Source organism: Lactuca virosa, chromosome 8 (assembly GCF_052849685.1).
Source record: "Lactuca virosa cultivar CGN04683 chromosome 8, Lactuca_virosa_CGN04683_v6, whole genome shotgun sequence".
Lineage (NCBI taxonomy): Eukaryota > Viridiplantae > Streptophyta > Magnoliopsida > Asterales > Asteraceae > Lactuca > Lactuca virosa.
Window position 1 is genome coordinate 243,648,322 of NC_136433.1, and position 12,422 is coordinate 243,660,743.

General features: G+C 33.7%; 2 protein-coding genes across 15 annotated transcripts; both read left to right on the top strand.

The window, feature by feature from the left end:
* The first annotated feature begins 667 nt into the window (after window positions 1-667).
* Window positions 668-8,399, top strand: LOC145130063 (diacylglycerol kinase 3-like). Of its 14 annotated transcripts, XM_079064917.1 has the most exons (12): window positions 668-899; window positions 992-1,138; window positions 1,239-1,442; window positions 1,669-1,734; window positions 3,912-4,016; window positions 4,095-4,181; window positions 5,533-5,593; window positions 5,695-6,710; window positions 6,803-6,851; window positions 7,498-7,575; window positions 7,779-7,812; window positions 7,916-8,399. In XM_079064917.1, exons 3-8 carry the CDS (start codon window positions 1,438-1,440, stop codon window positions 5,923-5,925), a joined length of 555 nt encoding a protein of 184 aa, XP_078921043.1. In that variant the 5' UTR covers window positions 668-899; window positions 992-1,138; window positions 1,239-1,437; the 3' UTR covers window positions 5,926-6,710; window positions 6,803-6,851; window positions 7,498-7,575; window positions 7,779-7,812; window positions 7,916-8,399. The 14 variants fall into 14 exon arrangements, with proteins under 14 accessions (XP_078921043.1, XP_078921041.1, XP_078921042.1 ...); XM_079064915.1 differs by having other exon boundaries at window positions 5,695-6,894; XM_079064916.1 differs by having other exon boundaries at window positions 5,695-6,851.
* Window positions 8,400-9,368: 969 nt separating this feature from the next.
* Window positions 9,369-10,049, top strand: LOC145131371 (uncharacterized). The gene is made up of 2 exons (XM_079066063.1): window positions 9,369-9,789; window positions 9,883-10,049. Exons 1-2 carry the CDS (start codon window positions 9,369-9,371, stop codon window positions 10,047-10,049), a joined length of 588 nt encoding a protein of 195 aa, XP_078922189.1.
* Window positions 10,050-12,422: the final 2,373 nt, after the last annotated feature.

Genomic DNA, 12,422 nt, shown 5'->3' on the forward strand with positions numbered 1-12,422 from the left:
GTAGACCGATTTTTACAACACTGATATATATATATATATATATATATATATATATATATATATATATATATATATATATATATATATATATATATATATATATGGTGAGGTTCAATAGATAACTATAATTAACCAATGAACCAAGGAACCAATCTTTTTTTCAACTTTTAAAACTTATTTTTTATCAAAAAAAAAAAAACTAAAAATACAGAAATTCATAACTTTTTATTCTTTTTCCAATGATATCAAATTCGAATTTTTTTTTTACATCAAATTCACAATGTGAATCTTTGAAAATTCACAATGTGAATCCGGATTAACACGGTGAATCCGAAAAATATTTTTCACATTCACAATATTAATATATGAATTTAGATATTTTTAGATTTTTTTTTTTCGATAAAGAATAAGCTCTAGAAATTGAAAAAAAGATTTGGTTTCTTGAAGAAACAATAATTAAAGTTCTCTATTGAACTTTTCTATATATATATATATATATATATATATATATATATATATATAACTCTCCTTTTGAAATTCACAGTAGTTTATTGCTAATTTTGTATAGTAATCCATTGGTAATGGTCCTTCTTTTTGTCTGGGTTTTTAATTTTTGTTTATAATTCCTCCACCGTCATTGCATCCAATAAGATAGCGCTTCCCACCCTTTCTTTTTTCTTCTACATTTCTATCCTTCTCCTTCCACCGTTCCTCCTCCACCATCTCTTCTACAACCACTCGATTTCCCGTCGTCTGCTTCATAAAATGAGCGGTGACCAGTGATACCCAACAAAATCCCTAAGGCCGATTCCTATCGTCTACCTCTCCATCTCCACTCTCAACTACAAATCAGTTCACCACTACATCTTTTCCACCACCAACACCACCCTCTGACTTTGGTACATGCATTTTCGATTTCGATACGTTTATTGTGTTTTGTACTTGATTTTGGAATAACTTCTTACATAGAGGTGTCTCCGTTTGTCTTTAGGGCTATAGAGATGGATTAACTAGAAAGCGAAGACCGCCACCGGTGTTTCATCTACGTTGTCATCTTCTCCACCGTCTTCTTTCTGTGCTCGGTGTTCTTCTACATCCAAGTTATTGGCCCGTTTGATTCAGAAAGAAAGAAAGAGAGGTTCTACTTTTTGACCTACTAACGACAATCTTTACTTTTTTTTATTACGTTACTGTGATTTTAGGTGACCGCCTCAAAATGAGTAATTTTGTTGTGCAAGATTGTGTGCGGTTTTAACGACCAAAAAAGAACGCCCGAGATAGAGAGAGTTGACGAGATCGACAGGGAAGCAGGAAAAAGCAGCAACGCATGCTAGCGCTGCTTCTGTTTGTTCTCCCTATCCCTCTTCCTCTGTTAATTGAAGTCACGTCTCTTCAAAGCCAGAACTCTGACGACATCAACAACGCCATTGTCAACCAATGAGGTATTCCCACCGCCCTCTTTGTCTATACTCTGTACGGATAATTGATATCTCTCAATCTCTTTTCTTCTGATTTTCTTTTATCGTATATTCTCAAGAGGAGATTCAGGTTCGCTGGATCATGAAAATGACTTCCAAAATTGCAAATTCGTTTGGTTTAATTTTGCTTTTAATAATTGTTCTTGGAATTGTCTATATACATTTGTTTGTAAAGTATTTTTCATTCTAGGCCATGTCTTGGATGCAGACAATACCCGGACATGAATTTGGAGCAACGATTTTTTAGAGTCAAATTGTACGTTTTCGTTGCCAATTTTCCCTACACTTTCTCAAACCCACAAGCAAGCTTTACATGTAACTTATGTGTGCGTTTATGTGCTTTCTTTTTTGTTGTTTAGAGTAAACATGTGGATTAAAGGCTTGAAGCGTCTTCTTTTCAGATCTTCTTCTTTAAAAGTTTATATCATTTACTATCAATGTTTTAAAAACCGGTTTTTTAGCTAAACCGGTATTGTGAATGGTTCACGGTTCAACCGGTTTTACTAGTTCGACCGTCGGATAAACCTGTTTATCATAATTTTGATATTTTTTTCTAGTTTCCTACATACACACATACATCCATATATAAATCAAGAATTTGACGTGTACAAGTTCAAACATTAAAAAAATACATAAAAACAAGTTATATATCAATCCAAATACATTAAAAAAAAACATATAACGATTATTACATCAATCTACGTATATTAAAAAGAAAATAAAGTATAATACCGAAATAAAATATAATTTTAAATGAATGCAAACGTATCAAAAACTTCGTAAAATTTACCATGTGTTCTTATTTGAAAATCTAAATAAACGTGAAAAAATCACCAAAGTTTATTATGCAACATGTTTTATTTCCATATGCTTTTATTCCAATTAATCGGTTTAATTTAACCGCTTCAATTGGTTTTTTGTAAAAACCGACCGTTTAATTATGGTTCAGAAATAGACATAAAACCGATGCTAGTTGAACCGTTCCCTTCTCCGGTTCCTAGTCCAACCGGTTCGACCGACAGATTCAAACTGGTTTTTAATGTATTTGGATTGATCTATAGCTTGTTTTTATGTATTTTTAAATGTTTGAACTTGTACACGTTAAATTATTGATCTATAGCTTGTTTTTATGTATTTTTAAATGTTTGAACTTGTACACGTTAAATTATTGATTTATATATGTATGTAGGGAAAGATCAAATGAGAACACCTAAAAGGTTGAGAACGCAAGAACAAAGTATATTCATTTGTGATTACATGTATTCATTTGTGGAGAAATGATAAATTTTTACGCCTTTAATTTCAATTGAAGAGAAAAAGCAATACAAGTTCATCCCAATTTAATACACATCTATTCACAATCACAAATGAATATACACTTCTATTCATAAACGGACACAATCAACATGAATATGTTTTTTCTCTTCAATTGAAATTAATGGCGTAAAAATTTATTGTTTCTCCAGAAATGAATACATGGAATCACAAATGAATATTATTTGTTCTAGCGTTTTCAACCTTTTTGGTATTCTCATTTGATCTTACTCCTATCTATGTATGTATATGTGTATGTAGGAAATCCAACCTACAGATGATTCTCTTTAGGATTGAATTATGGGCCTTTGATTGTTTTGGGGATTCTAAACCCCAAAACTGTAAGAAATCCACCCATTTTCATACATTTGTAAAAAGAATTAACTTTGTTGCATAAATATATGATCAGCCATGTGGATGTATCTTTGTTCTTAATAAGTCATTATGAAGCTAATGGATTGAAACCAAAATTGCAAGAAACTTTTTTGAGGCCAAAATTGCAAATTTAAGCTATACTCAGGGACCAAAAAGTCACAGAACCTCATATTTAAGAACCAAAATTGCAGGCAAAAACTCTTTTTTGTAATAATTCACTTAAATTGTTTCTCACATATGAAAGATTCATAGCAAAACAAATATACTAGAGAAAAAAGAAGAAGATTCAGAAGGTGGAACACAAGATGCTTGGGTGGGGTATGTATTTAGGATCATACTCATATATTCCGATAGATATTACGTTATGATCATAATTCATAATCATATATTATTTCTTGTTATGATTTAGATGGGTGTGATGATTCAAAATTATTAATCTCAGCTACTGTTGTTCTACAATACATGTTCTCTCCAGTCGAAAGGAGGGTAATTTAGTAAAATCTGGCAAGATATTAATGGTAGTATTAAAATAATAAAATCCATGAACTTACACAATTGTCTGACATTCGTCTGAAGGTTAGATTTTGTGAGTTTTTTTTTGTTTTATGTATAAATCTAGAATTAAAAGTTTGTGTAGCTTTCGGATACAAAGTTTTGCTGTGCTCCTCTGATGCTCCATTGTTGTTGTAGATTTCACTTATATCGATTTTAATTTAAACTAAGTAGTTGTTTTTATGGTTTCAGATTTCATTCTGTTGGAACTTTTGATGTAAACTCCAAAACCGGAAGTCCATTTGGAAGCATGAGGCAAACAACTAAACAATCATCTCATATGCTGACTATTACATGGTAAATCAAATCACTACGTACTTTGATAAACTTCATTCATGTAATATTTCAAAGTTATTAATCTCCTTTTTCATATAGTTGGCTGCCATTCTTGCTGTTGAGATCACCACAGGACCAAATATCCATTCACCTTTGTGCAACCATGATTCATCTGCTGATTTCCAGGTAACTTTGATGCATTCGGCAGTTGATCATCTTCGATTTCCCCAATTAAAATCAAGCTTTTCAATATACATGTTTTATATCTTCTATTTTTTTGAAGAATCCAAAACACATACCTATCTAACAATGCCTCTGGAGCTGTAATAAACTAATAATCACTTTTGATGGTGTAGATGGATTGAAAATTTTGATTATATATGGAATTAATACACGCATATATTATATTATTCTACCATTCGATAGTTAGGTTTGTTGCAAGTACTGCAATGAAAGTAATCATTTAAAACTGAAATTTTGACCATTAGATGATTAGGTTAATAGCAGGTAGTATCAAAGTAATTATGTAACTATTGAAATCTGATTATTTGTATGTAAAGTTGTTTTTTTCTTTTTTGTTTTTTAATGTAAGACAGCTTGCAAAGCTAAATCATATACAGAATCAAAACGAAAACAACAACCAACACAAAATATATAAAAACCAAAGAACCTTTTATCAATGTCAATGGATTAAAAGTATGTGCTGAAAATATAACTTGTAAACGTACGCTAGGGGTATATAGGCTTACACCTTTCTTTTCATAAATCTCAACCTATTTAATTTTAGAATGATTTCATACCCTTTAACTTCATATATACAAAAAAAAACCATATTTATTTTAATCAATTATTTGCCCATTATCATATATACAAACACAATTTGGGTTTTTGTTGGGTGTATATTGTTATATATACATCCTATTATCATTTCTTCTTATCTCACACACACACATACAAAAACAGTAAGCTTTGTATAATCCAATATTCATTTTAACAATTAAAATATGTAATCGGTAGCAAGATTTTTCTTATAATTTTTAATTTTGATTAAAAAATGTCACTATTTTTTTAATTAGTGTAAACTGTTGGCTGCTATGGATATCACTATGAAACTTTAGTTTTATGGTTACTCACTATATAGTGATATCCGTTAGCAATATTTAATAATTAAACATAGCTATATTTCGATATTCGATTTTGGGGATTAAAAATGTTACTAGACAGTAGTTCTGTGGACCACATTTATAATTTTAAAAAAAATGGTATGGACACGATAAATTTAATTTAGATTAAAAAATATCACTATTTTTTTAGTCAATTTAAACTGTAAACTGAATTTGAGTATTTAACTTGTCATCTTGTTTGCACATTTTCTTTGCAAAGTTTTTATCATTAAGAAAAGTACTCGAACAGAAATAGCTGCTGCAATGGAGGAGGTATATGTGTTGTCTCTTATAAAAATAATTTAAATATAATGCAATAATTTGGTGTTAGTTATACATGGGTAACATTGTCATTTGGAATTCTAATTTGGTAGAGAGCTATTCCAGGAACTTTATAATGCAAGAATGACATTTGAGCAAGCTCGCTTCAATCTGGTACTTAAACATTTGTCCACTCTATATGTACTCCATTTGCATTTCTTTTATCCCTCAAGAGAATGTGAAGGGCAATAATGTCATATGCAATATAACTTCAGGTTTCTGCTCTTTCAAGCGTCGAAACAAAGAAAAGATTTGAGATTGTTGAATCTCTTGGTGAGACAATGGACGCCCATTTTCATTATTCCAAGTTGGTAAATGATTATTTTTCTTTCTCCTTTTCAATCTTCTTAAGTTCTCTTCTTGCAAATTGTTCACCTTTTTTTTTTGTAGGGATACGAGTTGTTACATCAAATGCAGCCTTACATCCAACAAGTTTTTATTACTGAAAAATTGGAACTTACAGTGTGTTCCTTCTTTTTTACTTCTGCTTCCCAAAAGTTTATCTTTTTTTAAATTCTTTTACAAGTTTTGTTACATGCACAAAAAGCTAGACAAAGGTACTATTAAGAACAACAAACACTAAATGAAAGGGTCCAAGAGTACAAGAAACACATTGATGTGGGAAGCAAAATATCTTCTAATAAATCTATTGGTTATGCAGTCTGGTGCAGAGGGGATAGTACTCTTTTAGTTTCACATTATAATAATACTATGTTCTATTCCATAACACTAACAACAGCCTTTTAGGATTCTATTTTTATCTTTATTTTCGAATTGTTACGACTTCAATAGTTTACGTTCGAAACATCAAACAAGGATATCTATAAAAAAAAACTCCTCAAATTTGAGGGGAGACTGGAAGAGAAGATTCTTTGTACTTGACACCTGAGGGATGTTGTATTTCTATCGCAAACAATTAGCTAGATCTTCTGTAAGTCAATTACATTTTTTCTTCTTTAATAAATGAGCACAATCTTTATCTGGATATTTATCTACCATTGTCATTTATATTATATATAAAAAATTCAGAGATCTGCTCTACATAGAGGTAATACAGCTGAACCTAGGCCTGGTATACTGAGCAGGTGGCTATCTTCTCATTATCATGGTGGTGTGTAGAATGCGACACGTCACATAGTCAACCGGCTTACATCTATAACGAAGCCTGATGCAATCAAATTTGAGACTTTGTTTTAGCATTATCTCACCAATCAAGATATAAGATTTACAAGTGACTTGATTTTCTTTTTATTTCTGATCATCATAATTCCATCTTAAACATGATTTTTTTTTTGAATTCCGATCATCTAAAACTATATGCAGGCTGAAATTTGACTGGAACAAAATGGATTGGATTGAAAAAATAAACAGAGTAATAGCTTTACTCTTAAGTTAATTCCTAGTCACCTGAGATGGTAGGTTTCAAAAGGGTATATGTTAAATATCAGGGAATAGCAATGTACTTCACTCTTCTTTTACTAATATAGGCAACATACTTTATTTACTTACCCAAAATAGCAACCAACTTACAACCTACATTTTCTCTACCCATATTAGCAATGTACTTACAAATCTTTGAAATAAGGTACAATGCCATATTGGTAGTAAAATGTAAGTACATTTCCATTATCAATAACAATGTTGCTATTCTACACAACTTTGCCTTATTTAAACTTTTAAGATGATGAAAATTGTTATGTTTCTTAGCAGCATCTATGTACAATTCCTACAAGTGAAAGTAGTTTAGGAGAAATCCCATTAAGTCAAGATAGGAAGACATCTTCATGAACCTCTCTATGCACACTATCTAAAAGTAATAGGACTTTTCTGTTTCAGATAATTTACTCGAATTATAGCTGCAAACAAGGGTGGTTTTTTACACCTTGTATAGCTGATCCAAGTTTGTGGAAAGAATTTCTCATATTTCAATTATCCCTTAAGTTGTAAAATGCATTAGGGTTAAAATTAAAAGATTTTAATTTGTTATATGTAATTGGTAGTAATATGGTTGCATGTAGGGGATTAAATAACAACTTGAGGTTGCATGTTAAAAGGCTCAACAACACAACATGGAAACCTATTGCTATTCCATCACGGTAAGGTTATTTTATTTTGTTTTATAATTCATTTTTTTTGTCAAATGTCTAAAGTACCCTTTAACAAGGACTAACATCCAAGGAATTAGATTTATCATTGCTTCTCCCTCACATTACTACATTTTTACTTGATCTCTTGTGCTTCGTGAAATATAAAAATACTAATTTTTGACCATGTTTTTTTTTCAATGTTATGTCAATAGTCACTTTGAATCTTTGCCTGACTATTTACAAAAGGTAAGATTTGTGTCTTACTCATTTTCTATATGGTTTTCTTTATAGAATTTACAATCGATTACCAAACAACCCAATAAATTTACTATTACTTACACATTTGCAGAAAGGTTTTGTTGAGGCTAAAGCAGATGATGGTCTTCTAGAAATTTTTGGCTTTAAACATAGATGGCATGCATCATTTGTTATGGCCAATCTAATCTCAGCCAAACACATTGTACATGTACTTGCTTCTCCTTTAAATCGAGTTTCTTTAATGTATTTAGTTTTGCAAAAGGGAAAAAAAGTAAATTTGCAATGTATATCAGTCTTTTTTTACGTTTCTCGGGCTTCGGAAATTCGGTTTGACTTGAGAGGTGGAGCTTGGAAAAAAGCTTTTATGCAGATACCAAAGATGGAAGTTCAAGGAACTCCGATTAAAATGCTAATCCACCCTTCAAATCTCCTATGAAAGAATGAGTACAATAGGAAATAAGAATTGGTCCACTTGAGTCTTAGCTGAGGGTCATTTTCGTCTTTTATATTTAATTTTATTTATTAAGTTGTATTTATTGCTTGTGCAGTGGAGAGTAGTTACATCTTTTTTATTATAGTGGATTGTAATCCATTTGAGACCTTTGCTAACCAACAACATTGCAAACACTCCAAACCATGCATAAATAAATAAAATGTTATTCAGCTTACCAAAATGTCCCAACAATCCTTTTTAAATACTTAATCAATAACATGTTTTACAATCAAACACTTTCTAACCCAGCGTTAATCTTTATTAGTTTATAAAGAATTTTTAAATTTTAAATTTTTAGTCATTACAATTTGCAATTATCAATAACATTTTTTTTTCCTTTTTCAACCGTGGTTTTGGATGATTTAAACTTAGTTCTATATATAATGACCGACAAATTTGCACTTAAGCATTGTGTTCTATATAAAAAAGTCTAATTGCATTAATGTCGAACATGGTGGGTTAATAAATACGTGGTCAACCATGCCAACTTGTGAATAATAATTATCGAAGGTATCATTTTTGTGTACAACGAGTCTTTGTCTTCATTATAATCTACTTTTGTAAGCCAAACAAACACTATTGTCTTCATTGTACACTCTTAACCGTTTTTCTTCAATCTGCTACCGTTTTCCATTGTTTCTTCATCAGAATTTTCTTTTGTTAGCCAAAGAAACAATCTACTCTTTCCTCGTGCGTTTCATAATCGGGGTCTTCGGTTTTTTGGTTCATCATAATCTTTTTTTCATATCTAAAGAAATCCTATATCTTCCTTTGTTTGCAATTGGCAATTACTCTATTCAATATTCAGACTTGGTTGTCTATTGCATAAACGTTTCTTGTTTCAAGATCTGCAATATTGTCGACTACTTTGCCATCCAAACCATCAAAAAAGAAAAGTAACCTAGCTAGAATGGCGGATGAGGTCACTAGTATTGTGGTTGGAAAAATAGTGGACTTGTTGTTTACTGCGGCTAAACGGGAGATTGATTAAGTCCGAAATTGCACTAAAAATTTAGAGAAGTTGAGGAATGAAGCTCAAAAGCTCAAGGATATGAGGGGTAGGATTCAAAAACGAATCGTTGCAGCCAATGAAAATGGAGAAACTCTCTTAGCCGGTGTGCAAGACTGGATGGACAAGGCACACATTGAAATGTTCAAGGTGGAAGAGTTTCTTGAAGAAGAAGCCAATGCCAAGAAGACGTGCTTCAACTTACGACCTTGTGTCAATTTGGGCACCCTCTCCCGTTACAGTAAGATGGCGTCAAACAAGACCTCTTTTCTTCTGGATCAACAAAAAGATGGTGAAACTCATGAAAATTGTGTCTCCATTCCCACTCGCACCCCAAGATTGGTAGACCTCTACCAAACAAAGAATCTTGATGATATTGATACCCACAAGTTGGCGTTGAGGGAAATCATTCAAGCTACCAAAGATGAGAGAATACAAATGGTTGGAATTTATGGATCAGGAGGTGTAGGGAAAACTACATTAGCCAAGGAAGTTGCTGCATAAGTGAAGAATCTATTTGCAGACGTTGTGTTTATAATTGTCTCACTGATTGTAGACCTTAAAGAGATTCAAAAGAATGTTGAAGTAGCAGCAAAGCGGATAATCAATGGGGAGAAAGTTCTGATCGTTTTAGATGACATATGGGAAAGTCTAGTCCTCCCTGATGTGGGCATTCCATATGGGAATGAGCACAAGGAATTACAAGACTTTGTTGACGTCTAGAAGCATGAATGTATGTGAAGGGATGAATAAGAATATCTGTGTAAACACTTTGACGGAGAAAATTTGTGGGTGAGAAGTTAGCTAATTGTGAGTGTAAACCTACTTGGGTGTGAACCTGCCATGAGTAGCTGCACCACCCTCTTTTGTTGACAAATGAATGCCTCCTTTGTTGACAATAACAACTAGAATTGGCAGCTTCTTTATTTCACACGGTGAACACAATAAATTGTCACAGTACTTATAGTGGCTAGCTTTAGTATAAATAGAAGTTGTAATATCAGTTGTAAAACACCACAAAACAGAGAGTGTACTGTGTAATACTTAGAGTGAGTATTAGAGGGTTGTTTCTTTTTCTTGTAATATTGAGCGTGTAAGCTCTTCTCTTTTGTTCTAGTTCTGAATAAAAATGTGTTTCAACCCCAACAAGTGGTATCAGAGCTTGGTTAAGCTCCGGGGGAAGCATTCTCTGTTTTTTGGTCGAAATTTTTTTGTCTCAAAAACAATTTCGGAGTACACCGTTGGAAAGGTCTCGTTCTGAGGATTCCGAAAATATATTTTTTTTGAATTTTTTGACCACCGGAAGGCCTCCAAATCACCGGTCAAAGTTGGTCAAATCTGCCGGAAAAGTCGCCGGAAAAACCAGGGTACGCCGGAGAAGACGGTATTGTAGCAGCACTGTAGCAGTGACATCAGCAGTGACGTCAGCAGCTGACCAAAGTTCTGGAAATTGCAGTTTAGCCCCTGTTCTTCCGGAAAGTGCAATTTAGCCCCTGTTTTTCAGAAAAATTACTATTTTGGTCCCGTTTTTCAGAAAAATTTCAATTTAGCCCCTGTTTTACTTCTGTAAAAGTTCTGTTTGCCCCCTGAACTTCTGAAAAGTTCATATTGGTCCCCGTACTTCAAAAAAAAAATATTCTTACTCGTGTATGCCCAAGTATATGCCAAGAATGACTACAACCTCGTCATCTTCTCAAGCCGGAGTCGAAAGTTTTCAAAGGACCGGGAAAGACGGTAGCGTTACGTTACACTATCCAATGCTCACGAAGATGAACTACGCGGTGTGGGCCATAAAAATGCGAGTGAATTTACAAGCACAAGGAGTATGGGATGTAATTAAAAATGTAGAAACGGACGAACGTAAAGATCGGATGGCTCTTGCGGCTATTTATCAAGCAATTCCAGAGGACGTACTTCTGATGTTAGCTGAGAAGGACACAGCTAAAGAAGCATGGGAAACGCTCAAGATGATGCACATGGGAGCCGATCGGGTCAAGGAGGCTAAAGCTCAAACCTTGAGAAGTGACTTCGAGGTGATCCGGATGAAAGACAGTGAATCGGTAGATGATTTTTCCATGAGATTGAATACTATCGTAACTGGTATTCGATCTCTTGGTGAAAAGATTGAAGAAATTACGGTTGTGAAGAAGTTTTTGCGAGCCGTACCGATACGATTTATACAAATCGTAACATCGATCGAGCAATTCGGAGATTTGAAGAATATGACGGTGGAAGAAGTTGTGGGTCGTCTTAAGACCCATGAAGAGAGACTTCGAAGCTATGGAGAAAAAGAAGAAGGACCTTCTCTATTGCTTACACATGCCGAGTGGGCATCTCGTTCGAAGCAAACTGGCGAGAGAAACTCGTCAAACACTTCAAGAGGACGAGGAGGACATGGTAACCGAGGCCGGGGACGAGGCCGAGGTCGTGGACGTGGCCAAGGAGGTGGTCGCGAGTACAATACAAATCGGAATGACCATAATCCTTCTCGAAAGGATAAAAGTAAAATCAAATGCTTTACTTGTGAACAATTTGGTCATTATGCTTCGGAGTGTCCAAACAAGAATCGAGGTGAGGAGGCAAACCTCACTCAAGCCAACGAAGAAGAGCCTATTTTAATGATGGCAACCTCACAAGAATATGCACACAAAAAAGTGTCTCTAAGAGAGAAGATTTGTGTTAATCTTCTTGCATCGGGAGAAAGTCGAGTCGAGTCTAAGGTATGGTATCTCGACAACGGTGCTAGCAATCACATGACTAGAGACCGCTCAAAGTTTCGCGAACTAGATGAGCACGTTACGGGCCATGTGAAATTTGGGGATGGTTCGACCGTCGCTATTTTGGGAAAAGGGTCGATTTTATTCGATAGCAAAAATGGCGACCAAAGACTCCTTAATGAGGTATATTTCATTCCAAGTCTAAAAAACAATATTATTAGTCTTGGACAAATGACGGAGGAAGGGAGTCGGGTCATAATGGATGGGTCGGATCTGACATTGTTTGACAGAAACAAAACTCTACTTTTGAGAGTTAAACGATCCCCAAACCGGTTATATAAAACTCCTTTAAGGACCGGTAGACCGACTTGTCTTTTAG